Raw genomic sequence first — 13,570 nt, forward strand, 5'->3', positions numbered from 1 at the left:
CTGTGTGTGTGAGAGTGTGTGTGTGTGAGAGAGTGTATGCGTGTGTGTGTGTGTGTGTGTGTGTGTTAAAGTGTGTGTGCATGCACATGTGTGTTTGGGGATGTGTGTCTTTGCGTGTGTCTATGTGTGTGTGGGGATGTGTGTCTTTGTATGTGTGTGTGTTTGTGAATGTGTGTGTGTGTGCATGCACATGTGTGTGTGGCGATGTGTGTCTTTGTATGTGTGTGTGTGTTCGTGAATGTGCGTGTGTGTGTGTGTCTGTGTCTGTGAGTGTGAATGTCTTTGTATGTGTGTGTTTGTGAATGTGTGTGTGTGTGCATGCACATGTGTGTGGCGTTGTGTGTGTGTGTGCATGTGTGTGTGTGTGTGTGAATGCGTGTGTGTGAGTGTGTTTGTGAATGTGCATGTGTGTGTGCATGTGTGTGTGTGTGTGTGTGCATGTGAATGTGTGTGTGTGTATGTCAGCAATAATAGGTGGCACTGCTACCTGTACCCCTAATAATCCGGCAAGTATACATGTCATTATTATGTACTGTGTGCCCATAATGTCTATGTCCTTTTTTGTTACTTTGGTATGTGGACAAAGTGTGTGTGTGTGTGTGTGTACCATGTCTGACAGCCAGAGCCTCACTGTAACACACTCCTGGCTAAGTCTCACAGACGGGGAGGGTGGGGCACCCTATAGCTCTGACAGAAGGGGAGCAGATTGAGGGGGGCGTGGTTTGGATGGGCGCAATGAACCGATTCGCTGCCACGCTGGGCGGGCTCCACACAGAGTGGGAGTGAGTGAGTGTGTGAGTGAGTGTGTGTGAGTGACTGAGTGTGTGAGTGAGTGAGTGAGTGTGTGTGAGTGACTGAGTGTGTGAGTGAGTGAGTGAGTGTGTGTGAGTGACTGAGTGTGTGAGTGAATGTGTGAGTGAGTGAGTGTGAGTGAGTGAGTGAGTGAATGACTGAGTGTGTGAGTGAGTGAGTGTTTGTGAGTGAGTGTGTGAGTGTGTGTGAGTGTGTGAGTGAATGACTGAGTGTGTGAGTGAGTGAGTGAGTGAGTGTGTGAGTGAGTGTGTGTGAGTGAATGACTGAGTGTGTGAGTGAGTGAGTGAGTGTGTGAGTGAGAGTGTGTGAGTGAGAGAGTGAGTGGGTGAGTGAGTGAGTGTGTGAGTGAGTGTGTGGGTGTGTGAATGAATGACTGAGTGTGTGAGTAGGTGAGTGAGTGAGTGAGTGAGTGTGTGAGTGAGTGACTGAGTGTGTGAGTGTGTGAGTGAGTGTGTGAGTGAGTGAGTGTGTGAGTGAGTGTGAGTGAATGACTGAGTGTGTGAGTGAGTGAGTGAGTGAGTGTGTGAGTGAATGACTGAGTGTGTGTGAGTGACTGAGTGTGTGAGTGAGAGAGTGAGTGGGTGAGTGAGTGTGTGTGAGTGACTGAGTGTGTGAGTGAGTGAGTGAGTGTGTGTGAGTGACTGAGTGTGTGAGTGAGTGAGTGAGTGAGTGAGTGAGTGAGTGAGTGTGTGTGTGAGTGAGTGAGTGAGTGAGTGAGTGTGTGAGTGAGTGTGTGTGAGTGAGTGAGTGTGTGTGAGTGACTGAGTGTGTGAGTGAATGTGTGAGTGAGTGACTGAGTGAGTGAGTGAGTGAGTGTGTGTGTGAGTGAGTGAGTGAGTGAGTGAGTGTGTGAGTGAGTGAGTGAGTGTGTGAGTGAGTGAGTGTGTGAGTGTGTGTGTGAGTGAGTGAGTGACTGAGTGTGTGAGTGAGTGTGTGTGAGTGACTGAGTGTGTGAGTGAGTGAGTGAGTGTGTGTGAGTGACTGAGTGTGTGAGTGAGTGAGTGAGTGTGTGTGAGTGACTGAGTGTGTGAGTGAGTGAGTGAGTGTGTGTGAGTGACTGAGTGTGTGAGTGAGTGAGTGAGTGTGTGTGAGTGAGTGAGTGAGTGAGTGAGTGAGTGAGTGAGTGAGTGAGTGTGTGAGTGAGTGAGTGTGTGAGTGTGTGTGTGAGTGAGTGAGTGAGTGAGTGTGTGAGTGAGTGACTGAGTGTGTGAGTGAGTGAGTGAGTGTGTGTGAGTGACTGAGTGTGTGAGTGAGTGAGTGAGTGTGTGTGAGTGACTGAGTGTGTGAGTGAATGTGTGAGTGAGTGAGTGTGAGTGAGTGAGTGAGTGAGTGAGTGAATGACTGAGTGTGTGAGTGAGTGAGTGTGAGTGAGTGTGTGAGTGTGTGTGAGTGAGTGTGTGAGTGAATGACTGAGTGTGTGAGTGAGTGAGTGAGTGAGTGAGTGTGTGAGTGAGTGAGTGTGTGAGTGAGTGAGCGTGTGTCAGTGAATGACTGAGTGTGTGAGTGAGTGAGTGAGTGTGTGAGTGAGAGAGTGAGTGGGTGAGTGAGTGAGTGTGTGAGTGAGTGAGTGTGTGGGTGTGTGAATGAATGACTGAGTGTGTGAGTAGGTGAGTGAGTGAGTGAGTGTGTGAGTGAGTGACTGAGTGTGTGAGTGAGTGAGTGAGTGTGTGAGTGAGTGAGTGTGTGAGTGTGTGAGTGAATGACTGAGTGTGTGAGTGAGTGAGTGAGTGTGTGAGTGAGTGAGTGAGTGAGTGAGTGTGTGAGTGAGTGCGAGTGAATGACTGAGTGTGTGAGTGAGTGAGTGAGTGAGTGTGTGAGTGAATGACTGAGTGTGTGAGTGAGAGTGTGTGAGTGAGAGAGTGAGTGGGTGAGTGAGTGAGTGAGTGTGTGAGTGAGTGAGTGAGAGTGTGTGAGTAAGTGAGTGAGTGAGTGTGTGAGTGAGTGAGTGTGTGAGTGTGTGTGTGAGTGAGTGAGTGAGTGAGTGTGTGTGTGTGTGTGTGAGTGAGTGAGTGACTGAGTGTGTGAGTGAGTGGTGGGAGAGATCTAGGCTTGCTCTCTGGGTTGCCTCCGTTTGCAGTTGGCTGCTGTTCCCCTGCAGATGATAAGCAGTAGCTGCCTGTAATTCTGTAATCTTATTACCCCCCCCCCCCCCCAGTGAATGGGAGGAGTGCTTCCTGTCACCCCAGAGGAAGCTGGGATAGAACCGGCAGCCAGCAGAGGTCAATAGCGCCCGACAATAAACACACACACACACACAATGCACACACACACACACATTCACACTTCACACACACACACACACACACACACTCTGCACACCCACACACACTCTCTCTCACACACACAGGCATGCATGCATAGATGTATATGTACACACCCACACACACACACTAGTAAGCAGGAGTGGGGGGGGGTTGGGGTTAGGGGCATGTTGTTAAAGCAGCACCTCCCCACCCCCACCCCTTTGATTGACCACAAGTGTCCAATCCCCCTGCACCACCCCACCCCCACCTCTGCCCAACACCATGCAGTGAAACAGCAGAGAACTTCAAACAGTGGCACCCTACCCCACCCACCCCCACTGACGCCATCAGGCTCATGACTGCTGAACACGGACGGACCGTAACCATAAACGGTCACATAAAGGCGCCAGACTGCTGGAACCAAACTAAACACAGTCCATCCACGACCCTCCCGCCCCACCTTCAACTCCCTGCCTAAGTCAAGCTCAAATTCAAATGCATTATGTGTCTGTCAAGCTCAAATCCAAGTGCATTATGTGTGACATGCAAACCAGTATTCCAGTGTCCACCCACCCACTTTTCATTTGAGATGCAGAGCTTTGCAGGGATACACAAGCTTATGAGATTCAGATTACATTTAGTCTGGCTCTGATTCCAAAGTGATGCTTTGGGTCTTTTCTCCATAAAGGAAGTGATGTTTTTGGGTCTGTTCATAAAGGAAGTGATGTTTTTGGGTCTGTTCACCATAAAAGAAATGACGGTTTTCGGTCTGTTTTGCTAAATGCGTATTTTATCATTACTAATGTGTGACATGGCATGTATTTATCCAGGGGATGGCAGTAATGATAACGATGTGTGATAAAAGCTTATTGGTAGCGATAACGATGTTGAATAAAATGCACGGTTAACTCAAGATGATCTCCCATCAGGCTGGGCTGCTCTGCGTGCTGAGGGAGTCTCCCAAACCATCTGCTTCTCTAATGGTTTTCACTCGCGGTGAGTTATCTCTCTCACCTATGTCACCTTGGCAGGGGAGCCAGGCCCATTAACAAGTTATCACAATAACATCAGTATTTTCACCACACACAGCTCTCCTAAACGGAGCATAAACGCTGTCTCCGGCTCACACTCCCACAGACAGCTGGGGTGAGCCGACACACACACACACACACACACACACACATACACACACCCTCGCCGTCTGTGAGACACTCTCTCTCTTTCTAACCCTCACACGCTCTCACTCTCCTAATTCAGCTCTCCCTCTCTCCTAATTCAGCTCTCCCTCTCTCCTAATTCAGCTCTCACTCTCTCCTAATTCAGCTCTCCCTCTCTCCTAATTCAGCTCTCCCTCTCTCCTATCGCAGTCCACGCCTCACGGGCAGCACAAACCACATTCCTGGGTAAATATCTGTACCCTACAGCTCTACATCCACCCTGAGTCCTACCTGCTGTACCCTACAGCTCTATATCCACCCTGAGTCCTACCTGCTGTACCCTACAGCTCTATATCCACCCTGAGTCCTACCTGCTGTACCCTACAGCTCTACATCCACCCTGAGTTCTACCTGCTGAGTCCTACCTGCTGTGTCCAATCTGCGTAGTCCTACCCACTGAGTCCAATCTTGAGTCCTACCTGCTGCGAGCTGTTCTGCACAGGCCTGAGTGCCACTCCTGCAACCTGCCCAGGTGTGAGAGACTAACTGACACCGACCGACCCACCCCAGCCACGGGCTTGCCCACACCTCCACCAAGTATGCTAAACTACTCGCATCCATCCATCCATCCATTATCTTAACCCGCTTCTCCTGAACAGGGTCGCACACTCATACCAATGGGCAATTTAGACTCTCCAATCAGCCTAATCTGCATGTCTTTGGACTGTGGGAGGGAACCGGAGTACCCGGAGGAAACCCACGCAGACACGGGGAGAACATGCAAACTCCGCACAGAGAGGCCCTGGCCGACGGGGATTCGAACCCAGGACCTCCTTGCTGTGAGGCGGCAGTGCTACCCACTGCGCCATCCATGCCGCCTAAACTACTCTCACCATATCATAATTCCTTATTATATTCCATTATTATATGCCATTGTAAATCATTTCATTTCAATAGCTCTTTACAGTCGGTAGTTGTGTAATAAGAGCCATCCATGGGCAATGAATGCCAAATATTTCATTACTTGACAGAATTTGTATTTGGTCCAATTAAAATCTTTGTGGTTCATCTTCACAAAATCAAAATGGCTTCTCTTTTCAGAAAGGAGAAAATACATGACATTCCTTTTCTAATATGTTTCAAAAGCAGACGTCCACTCTCACAGTGAGATAAAATGTAGGCCAAGGTAAAGGCTCCAAGCTTGTTGCTTGTTTAGTGTTCATTTCCCAAAGCGTTTCAGCTCTGCCTGTCTGAAAAGCGGTGAAATCCCCCCCTCCCCTTAAATCCCCCCCTCCCCTTTCACCGGAACATCACAGTGCTGTACGTGTGGCCTCTTCATACACGGCTTGTCATGGTCTGTGATTTATAACTTCCTGCTAAACAAGAGAATACAAAACTGGTAGAGAGAAAGAATAATTGAAAGCTATTTCCTGAAACTTTGCCGGTCGACAAATGAAAGAGCAGTGCCTTTGCGGAAAGTATCTCCAAATAAATGTTTTCAATGTTATATTTGCCCACACCGTTCAATAGATGTATTCAACTCTATAAATACAACAACGTATTATTTTTCTCTTGTGTGTCCTGTTTGTTTTGCTGGGTTGTGTTACACCTCCTGGAGTAAAATTCAGATGTGTACACAAGGGATGTGTGCAGAAATATGAGTTGAGTAAACAGGTCCTCATTGTGTCTCCAAAAAATACTCCGATGTCAACAGTGTAACATTCGTCATTACCCTGCTAAGTGGCGAGAAGCACAAACATGGAAACCCAACCCAAGAGCACTCCCAAAGGCTTATTCAACTTGGCACATACAGGAGACTCACACTAGAGATTCACACAGGTGATTAACTTGGGAGATTCACACAGGTGATTCAAATGGGAGATTCACACAGGTGGTTCACTTGGGAGATTCACACAGGTGGTTCACTTGGGAGATTCACACAGGCAATTCATACAGAAGACTTTCACAGGCAACTCACATGGGAGACTCACACAGTTGATTCACACAGGAGACTCACACGCATGTGTGTCTGTGTGTGTGTGTGTGTGAGTGAGTACATGCAGAGAATCAGGCAAAACTACAAAAAACTCAGACAAGACAACATTACAAACAAAAGCTAATATACCGACCTATCAATCCGTAAAATCAATTCACATCAAGACCCTGTCCCACACCATGAAAACCCTTCTCATCCACACCACAAACTACAGGGTCACGCCTTAACTGCTTTGGAAAAAGAGCGTCTGCTTCTCCGTGACTTACTCGCGTGTTGCTAAAACGTCTGTGTTTCCTCTTCACATGGCCTTTAAGCCTCTAAGATGAGGTAGCCGGCTAATGCTATCGTCTGCTGCATTAGCGCACTCTGGGCTAAAAGCCTTTCCAAAATGTCCTTTTTAATAACCGGACAGGAGCGCCTCGCAAACATAAAAGCTGACATAAGCCAGCCTGCAGCCCTCTCTGTGACCTTTGCCCTTAAATCCAAAAAAAAGGAGAAACTCCCAAGACAAAAAACAGGAAGGCCGACTGCAGGCTTTAAGGCCTTCCGGCCTGTGACAGCCATAGCAGAGAGGCCTATGGGACACTCGGAGAGAGGAAAAATTAGTTCTCACTGTGGAATAAGCGATTCCCCTGCCTTGAGTTCGCTGTTTCAACCTCATATTTCCCCTGATAATTCATTTTCTCATACGTACGCACTTAAATGGGCGTAACATAAAACAACTCTTAAACATAGCAACTGTTGAGTGCCACTGGGTTCCAGAAATCATCTTTAAAGAAAAAAGTTCTCCGTCTGAACCTTGGAAGAACACACATCAATTTGTAGCCCTTGTTCATTAACAAGTACCCCTTAAATTTCTATTAAAACTAAAAAAGTTTTAGTTCTACTGTAAACAAAAAATGTTTACAAAAGAAGAACCTCAGAGATCCAAACCTCAGAAAACCAAAAAGTCAACCGATTGGTGTATGGAATCAGAAGTATAACATGAATACAAAAAAGACAACAGCAAAATGTGAATGATATTAATTGAGAAAAAAATGTAAATTATATAAAAATTTAAATAATAAATATTTCATTTCGTAAAATTGGTGTATTTTTCTGAAAATGTCAGTGTTCCGAACAACCTTCATTCCCGATGTGTTGAGTTCTCTGAGGTTCTCTGAGTTTATATGTCTGTGTGTGTGTGTGTGTGTGTGTGTGTGTGAGAGTGTATACGTGTGTGTGTGTATGTCGGAGTGTATATGTCTGTGTGTGTGTGTGTGTGTGTGTGAGTGTATACGTCTGTGTGTGAGTGTGTCTGAGTGTATATGTGTATATGTGTATATGTGTGTGTCTGAGTGTATATGTGTATATGTGTGTTTGTCTGAGTGTATATGTCTGTATGTGTGTGTCTGAGTGTATATGTGTGTGTGTGTGTGAGTGTCTGAGTGTATATGTCTGTGTGTGTGTGTGTGTGTGTGTCTGAGTGTGGTATGAGTGTGTGTGTGTGTGTGTGTGTGTCTGAGTGTGGTGTGAGTGAGTGTGTGTGTGTGTGTGTGTGTGTGTCTGAGTGTGGTGTGAGTGAGTGTGAGTGTGTGTGTGTGTGTGTGTGTGTCTGAGTGAGTGTGTGAGTGTGTGTGTGTCTGAGTGTGTGTGTGTGTGGTGTGTGTGTGTGTGTGTGTGTGTGTGTGTGTGTGTGTGTGAAGGAGTGAGTGTGGTGTGAGTGTGTGTGTGTGTGAGTGAGTGTGTGTGTGTGAGTGCGTTTGTGTGTGTGAAGGAGTATGTACGCCTTTTGCTTTGTTCTGAGAATTTCGCAATCTGTGGGGCTGACAAGGGGGGGCCAGATACCAGGCTCAAAACGTCCATTTACACCCCCCACCCCCAGCTGAAAGGGATGATGAAAGCCCAACCAGCCAGAGGAAAAGGGAGTGCATTATGCCCCTGTGCACACACACACACACACTCACACACACACACACTCACTCTCTCTCTCTCCTTCAGGGCAGCCTGGGCAGCTACATTTTTTCGTCTTGTCTGTTTCCGGGGACAATGATGACTAGAAAAAAGTGACTTTCTGAAAAGAACAAGACTACCACCAGAATTAGTAGGACAGAGAACGTTCCGGAAGGACTGAGTAAACAAAACCCCTCTTGGCCCAATCATGGGGCTCCTGGTTACACACACACACATACACACTCACACACACATATACTCACACACAGACACACACATACACACACCCACACACACCCTGACAGGAGATCTGTCTTCATTAAAGGAAATGCAGAGGTGGATGACAGCCACTGAAACGCTGGTGTCCTCAGGATTAATGAAGACAAATGACTCCTCCAGGGAGGGAGAGAGAGAGAGAGAGGGTGAGAGAGAGGGGGTGAGAGAGAGAGGGAGAGAGAGAGAGGGGGTGAGAGAGAGGGAGAAAGAGAGGGAGAAAGAGAGGGGGGGGACAGGAAAACAAAAAGAAAGACAGCAGAGAGATGAGAAAAAAAAACATGTTAAAAACCCACAAGGCCATTTTGGATCTAAGTGGCCGTTGTGGTATGAGGAAGGCCTGATCCCCCCAATGGCCTGCTCCCACCTATACTGAGGTTTGGGGGAAAATGAGAGAAAAATGAAAAAAAGACAGAGAGGGCCATAAATTCAAATTCAAGTATGTTCAACTGATCTTTCTGACAGTAATGTGTCTGTGCCCATGCTCACTCTGTACCTCGGGGTCGGTTACTGGTCCTGGGGCTCACTACACGAACACCCTCTCAAACCCCCTCCTGTAGTCCAATGACATCACAGCCTCACCTGTTACACTCAACCGAACTGCAACAACATACAAACAACACTACATGTACCATCAGCCACCGGGAAACAGGCTTAAAAGCACCAGGCACAATACAATGCCACCTGACAGAGAGACTGGCCATGGTGACTCAGCAAAAATCAAAGATCAAAATGAAGAGCAACTTTGACACTGTACAGACTCGAGAAGAACAGATAGAGGCAGAGACAGGAAGAGACAGGCGTCATATATCTATAAATAACATCATATACATAAATAAATAAGATCTGTGCAACTGTTGGGCCCTTGAGCAAGACCCTTAACCCCACATGTAATGTAATATCTGTAATGTTTTGGCAGGACAAGATTTTTTTTGTTATGCCAATAAATGCACACTCAGTGAGCATTTTATTAGGTATTCATTACTTATTTTTTTAGACTTATTGGTGCTTATCCTGCTGCTGTAGCCTATCCACTTAAGAGGTTTGACACATTGTGTATCCAGAAATGCTCTTCTGCATACCACTGTTGTAATGTGAGGTTATTTGCGTTACTGACCTCACTCATTAACAAGGCTTTTTTGCCCACAGAACTGCTGCTCACTGGATGTTTTTTGTTTTTGTATGATCCTCTGCAAACTCGAGAGACTGAAAATCCCAGGAGATCAGCAGTTTCTGAGATATTCAAACCACCATGTCTGGCACCAACAATCATTCCACAGTCAAAGTCACTTAGATCACATCACTTCCCCATTCTGACATTTGGTCTGAAAAACATCTGAACCTCTTGACCATGTCTGCATGCTTTTATGCATTTCGTTGCTGCCACATAATTGGCTGATTAAATATTTGCATTAACAAGCTTGTGTACAGGTCTACCTAATAAAGTGCTCAGTGAATGTATGTCAATTCAGATCCTGAGGTTAAGCCAAGTTGTTAATGGTGTCCTACTAAACTATTTTTTGCGATTTGACATTATTCCACATTAGCTCTACCAAACATGTTGATAAGGTCATTTTAAGCAAAAAAAATATTGCAATACATTCTCAAAAAATGTTTCATCCTCTACCAGCTGAACAGGGCATTGGGGCGGTGCACCTTTTCCACAAATGCTCCCTGTTGATTGGTTAACTGAGCGTGACATGGCGTCTGTATGTCAGCCGCTACACTGTACGCGTTCAAGCCAGAGCCGGATCACAAACTCACAGCCACGGAGGAAAACCAGGAGCTGGTTCAACAAACCAGAGACCTGCGGTCTCAGCAGCATAGCTAGCTACTCAGCTAGAGAGCTGTAAACCCTGCTGAAAAAAACAGCTCAAGCTAGCTTTTGAAACAGATGGTAGCTGGTTGACCAGTTCAGACCAGCTCCCAGCTCAACATGGTTTGACAAGCTCAAGCTATGTTTTGAAACAGCTGGTAGCTGGTTGATCAGCTCAGACAAGCTACCAGCACTAGCTGGTTGACCTGCGCATGCCCAACTAGACCAGCTTTATGACCAGCTAGATCAGGCCAAGCTGGCATAGCTGGATTTTGCAGCAGGGAAGTGCATGGAAAGCTTACAACCAAGCTTACTGGTGTAGCGTATTATACTTAGTAGTAGGAACAAGTATAAATGTCTTGACTGAGCATATTTTACATGGCCTGTTTTGTTCACCATGTTTGAAATCTCGCTTGCTTGCTCGTTTCCAATTAAATTTTGTAGTCAGATGCTAAATCACAAAAAAGGCAGGCAGGTTCTTAGAATAGGCTGACCAATTGGTTCATGTGAATGACATAGTCCAAAGTGATTGGTTGATTTCTACAGAGCTCATTTGTTATTTAGAAATTGAGATAATTCTGAACAGAACGTTGAGCCTGGTGATTTCTTTAATTATACAACAGCAAAAAAAAAGTAGAACTGAGTTCATATATGATCGGCATGTATCATGCTATCATGATAAAATCAATGGGATCTTTAAGGTACATGTTGGTATTTTGTTTATTATTAGTAGTAGTAGTATTCCTTTTCATAATCCTTTTTATTGGTTATAATTCATCTGCATGAATATTCCAAATATACACGCACTGAGCACTTTATTAGGAACACTATACTAATACTGGGTAGGGCCTCCCTTTGCTCTCAAAAAAGCCTTCATTCTTTGTGGCATGGATTCTACAAAACATTCCTTTGACATTCTCTTCCATGTTCATATGATTGCATCACAATTTCTGCAGATTTGTCAGCTGCACATTCCTGCTGCAAATCTCTCGTTCTACCACATCCCAAAGGTGTTCTATTAAGTTCAGATTTGGTTTCTGGGAAGGCCACTGAAGAACACTGACCTCATTGTCACGTTCATGAAACCAATTTGAGACTACTTTTCCTTTGTGACATTATCATGCTGGAAGTAGCCATTAGAAGATGGGTACATTGTGGCCATGAAGGGATGCACATGGTCAGCAACAATACTCAAATGGGCTGTGGCATTCAAGCAATGTTTGATTGGTATTACCGGGCCTAAAGTGTGCCAAGAAAAGATTCCCCACACCATCACACCACCACCACCAGCCTGGACTGTTGACACAAGGCAGGTTGGGTCCATGGATTCATGCTGTTGGTGCCAAATTCTGGCCCTACCATCTGTACGCCTCAGCAGAAATCGAGAAACATCAGACCAGGCTATGTTTTTCCAGTCTTCAACTGGAAAAACATAAAAGAAAGCTGCAGCCTCAGCTTTCTGTTCCTGGCTGACAGACGTAGAACCCGACGTGGTCTTCTGCTGTTGTAGCCCATCCACCTCAAGGTTTGATGCGTTGTTTTCTCTCAGCTTGAACCAGTCTGGCCATTCTCCATTGATCTCTCTCATCAAGAAGGCGTGACTGTCCACAGAACTTCTGCCTACTGGATGTTTTTTTTGTTTTTCGTTCCATTCTGAATAAACTCGAGAGACTGTTGTACATGACAATCCCAGGAGATCAGCGCTTGTAGAAATACTCAAATCAGCCCATCTGGCATCAACAATCACGCCACGGTCAAAGTCACTTAGATCACATTCTTTCCCATTCTGATGGCTAATACTAACTGAAGCTCCTGACCCGTATCGGCACTGCTCCCACATAATTGGATGATTAGATAAGCACATCAATATACATGTAACAAATATACTGTATATGTAACAGCCAAGAAAGCGTTGAATTTGAATAGGCCATAGAGACAGAGTTAGAGGGAGCCAGAGACAGAGACTGAGACAGAGAGAGAGAGAGAGAGAGAGAGAGAGAGAGGCAGACTGAGAGACAGAGAGAGAGAGAAAGAGACAGAGAGCGAGACAGAGACAAATAGCTCTAGGCCCTCCGGCAGTCTTGAGCACTGTTTTTTTGAGGAAAGCCTGCACATTCCACTTATTTATTTATTTATTTTTAGCTGTTTTCTGTTCCAGAGGAATTTGAGAACAAGCAGCACTTATATGAAAGAGAAGACACCTCAATATCATGCAGAGAAGAAACTTGAAACTTGCACCCAGACAAAAAGATTAAACAAGCACGTGTGTGTATGCATGTTTGTGCGCGTTGCGTCTGTGTGTGTGTGAGTACAGGATGTGTGTGCCTCGCATGTGCCTCGCGTGTGCGTGTGTGTGTATGTGCGTGTGTGTGTATGTGCGTGTGTGTGTGTATGTGCTTGTGTGTGTGTGTATGTGCATGTGTGTGTGCTTGTGTGTGTGTGTATGTGCTTGTGTGTGTGTGTATGTGCGTGTATGTGTGCTTGTGTGTGTGTGTATGTGCGTGTGTGTGAGAGTGTGCGTGTGCTTGTGTGTGTGTATGTGCGTGTGTGTGTGCTTGTGTGTGTGTGTATGTGCTTGTGTGTGTGTGTATGTGCGTGTGTGTGTGCTTGTGTGTGTGTATGTGCGTGTGCGTGTGTGTGAGAGTGTGTGTGTACTTGTGTGTGTGCTTGTGTGTGTGTGTATGTGCGTGTGTGTGTATGTGCATGTGTGTGTATGTGCGTGTGTGTGTATGCGCGTGTGTGTGTGTATGTGCGTGTGTGTGTGTATGTGCGTGTGCATGTGTATGTGCGTGTGTGTGTGTGTGTGTGCTTGTGTGTGTGTGTGTTACTACTATACGGAAGTAATTAGTGAAGCTAAAGAAACCAAACTGCCACTGGTAACAGATAACACACCAAGATTACACATCACTCCTACTGTCAAAAAAACAAACAGACAGTTATTCATACATGTCATCTCTCTCTCTCTGTCCGTTTATCTCTCCCGCTTTCTCTCTTGCTTGCAATTTTGTTTTGTATTTGTTGCAGTCATTTTATAACTTTTTTCATTTTGCTCATACCATTTCTCAACTCAAGCAAAACTCAACCTCCACATAGAGAGAAAACAAACAGAAAACAAATGAACACATACACACTCGCGTTCGCAGACACACACACACACACACACTCCACAGTAACAGCTCCACCGGTTCGGCGGGGGACATCAGAAACCCTGGCTCGTACAGAGACGACACATGGCCCTGACCCCTGACCCCTGACCCTTGAGGGAAGTGATTGGCACTCACACTGCAGGCTGGCGGGGCCGGTCCAGGCGTAGGGGTCCAGTCCGGTGAAGAAGGGGGTG

General features: G+C 46.0%; 1 protein-coding gene across 4 annotated transcripts in view; it reads right to left on the reverse strand.

Moving 5' to 3' along the window:
• LOC133139616 (retinoic acid receptor gamma-A-like) overlaps positions 1–13,570 on the reverse strand; it is a 71,691-nt gene that overhangs the window by 22,040 nt on the left and 36,081 nt on the right. The window contains exon 1 of one of the 4 annotated variants that reach the window (XM_061259202.1): positions 13,512–13,570. This exon is cut by the window's right edge and continues 309 nt beyond it. The exons of the other annotated variants lie outside the window; for them this stretch is intronic. Within the exon in view, the coding sequence (XP_061115186.1) occupies positions 13,512–13,570 (59 nt within the window). The remainder of the gene's footprint in view (positions 1–13,511) is intronic. 4 annotated transcript variants of the gene reach the window in all.

Source organism: Conger conger, chromosome 10, assembly GCF_963514075.1.
Source record: "Conger conger chromosome 10, fConCon1.1, whole genome shotgun sequence".
NCBI classification, from domain to species: domain Eukaryota; kingdom Metazoa; phylum Chordata; class Actinopteri; order Anguilliformes; family Congridae; genus Conger; species Conger conger.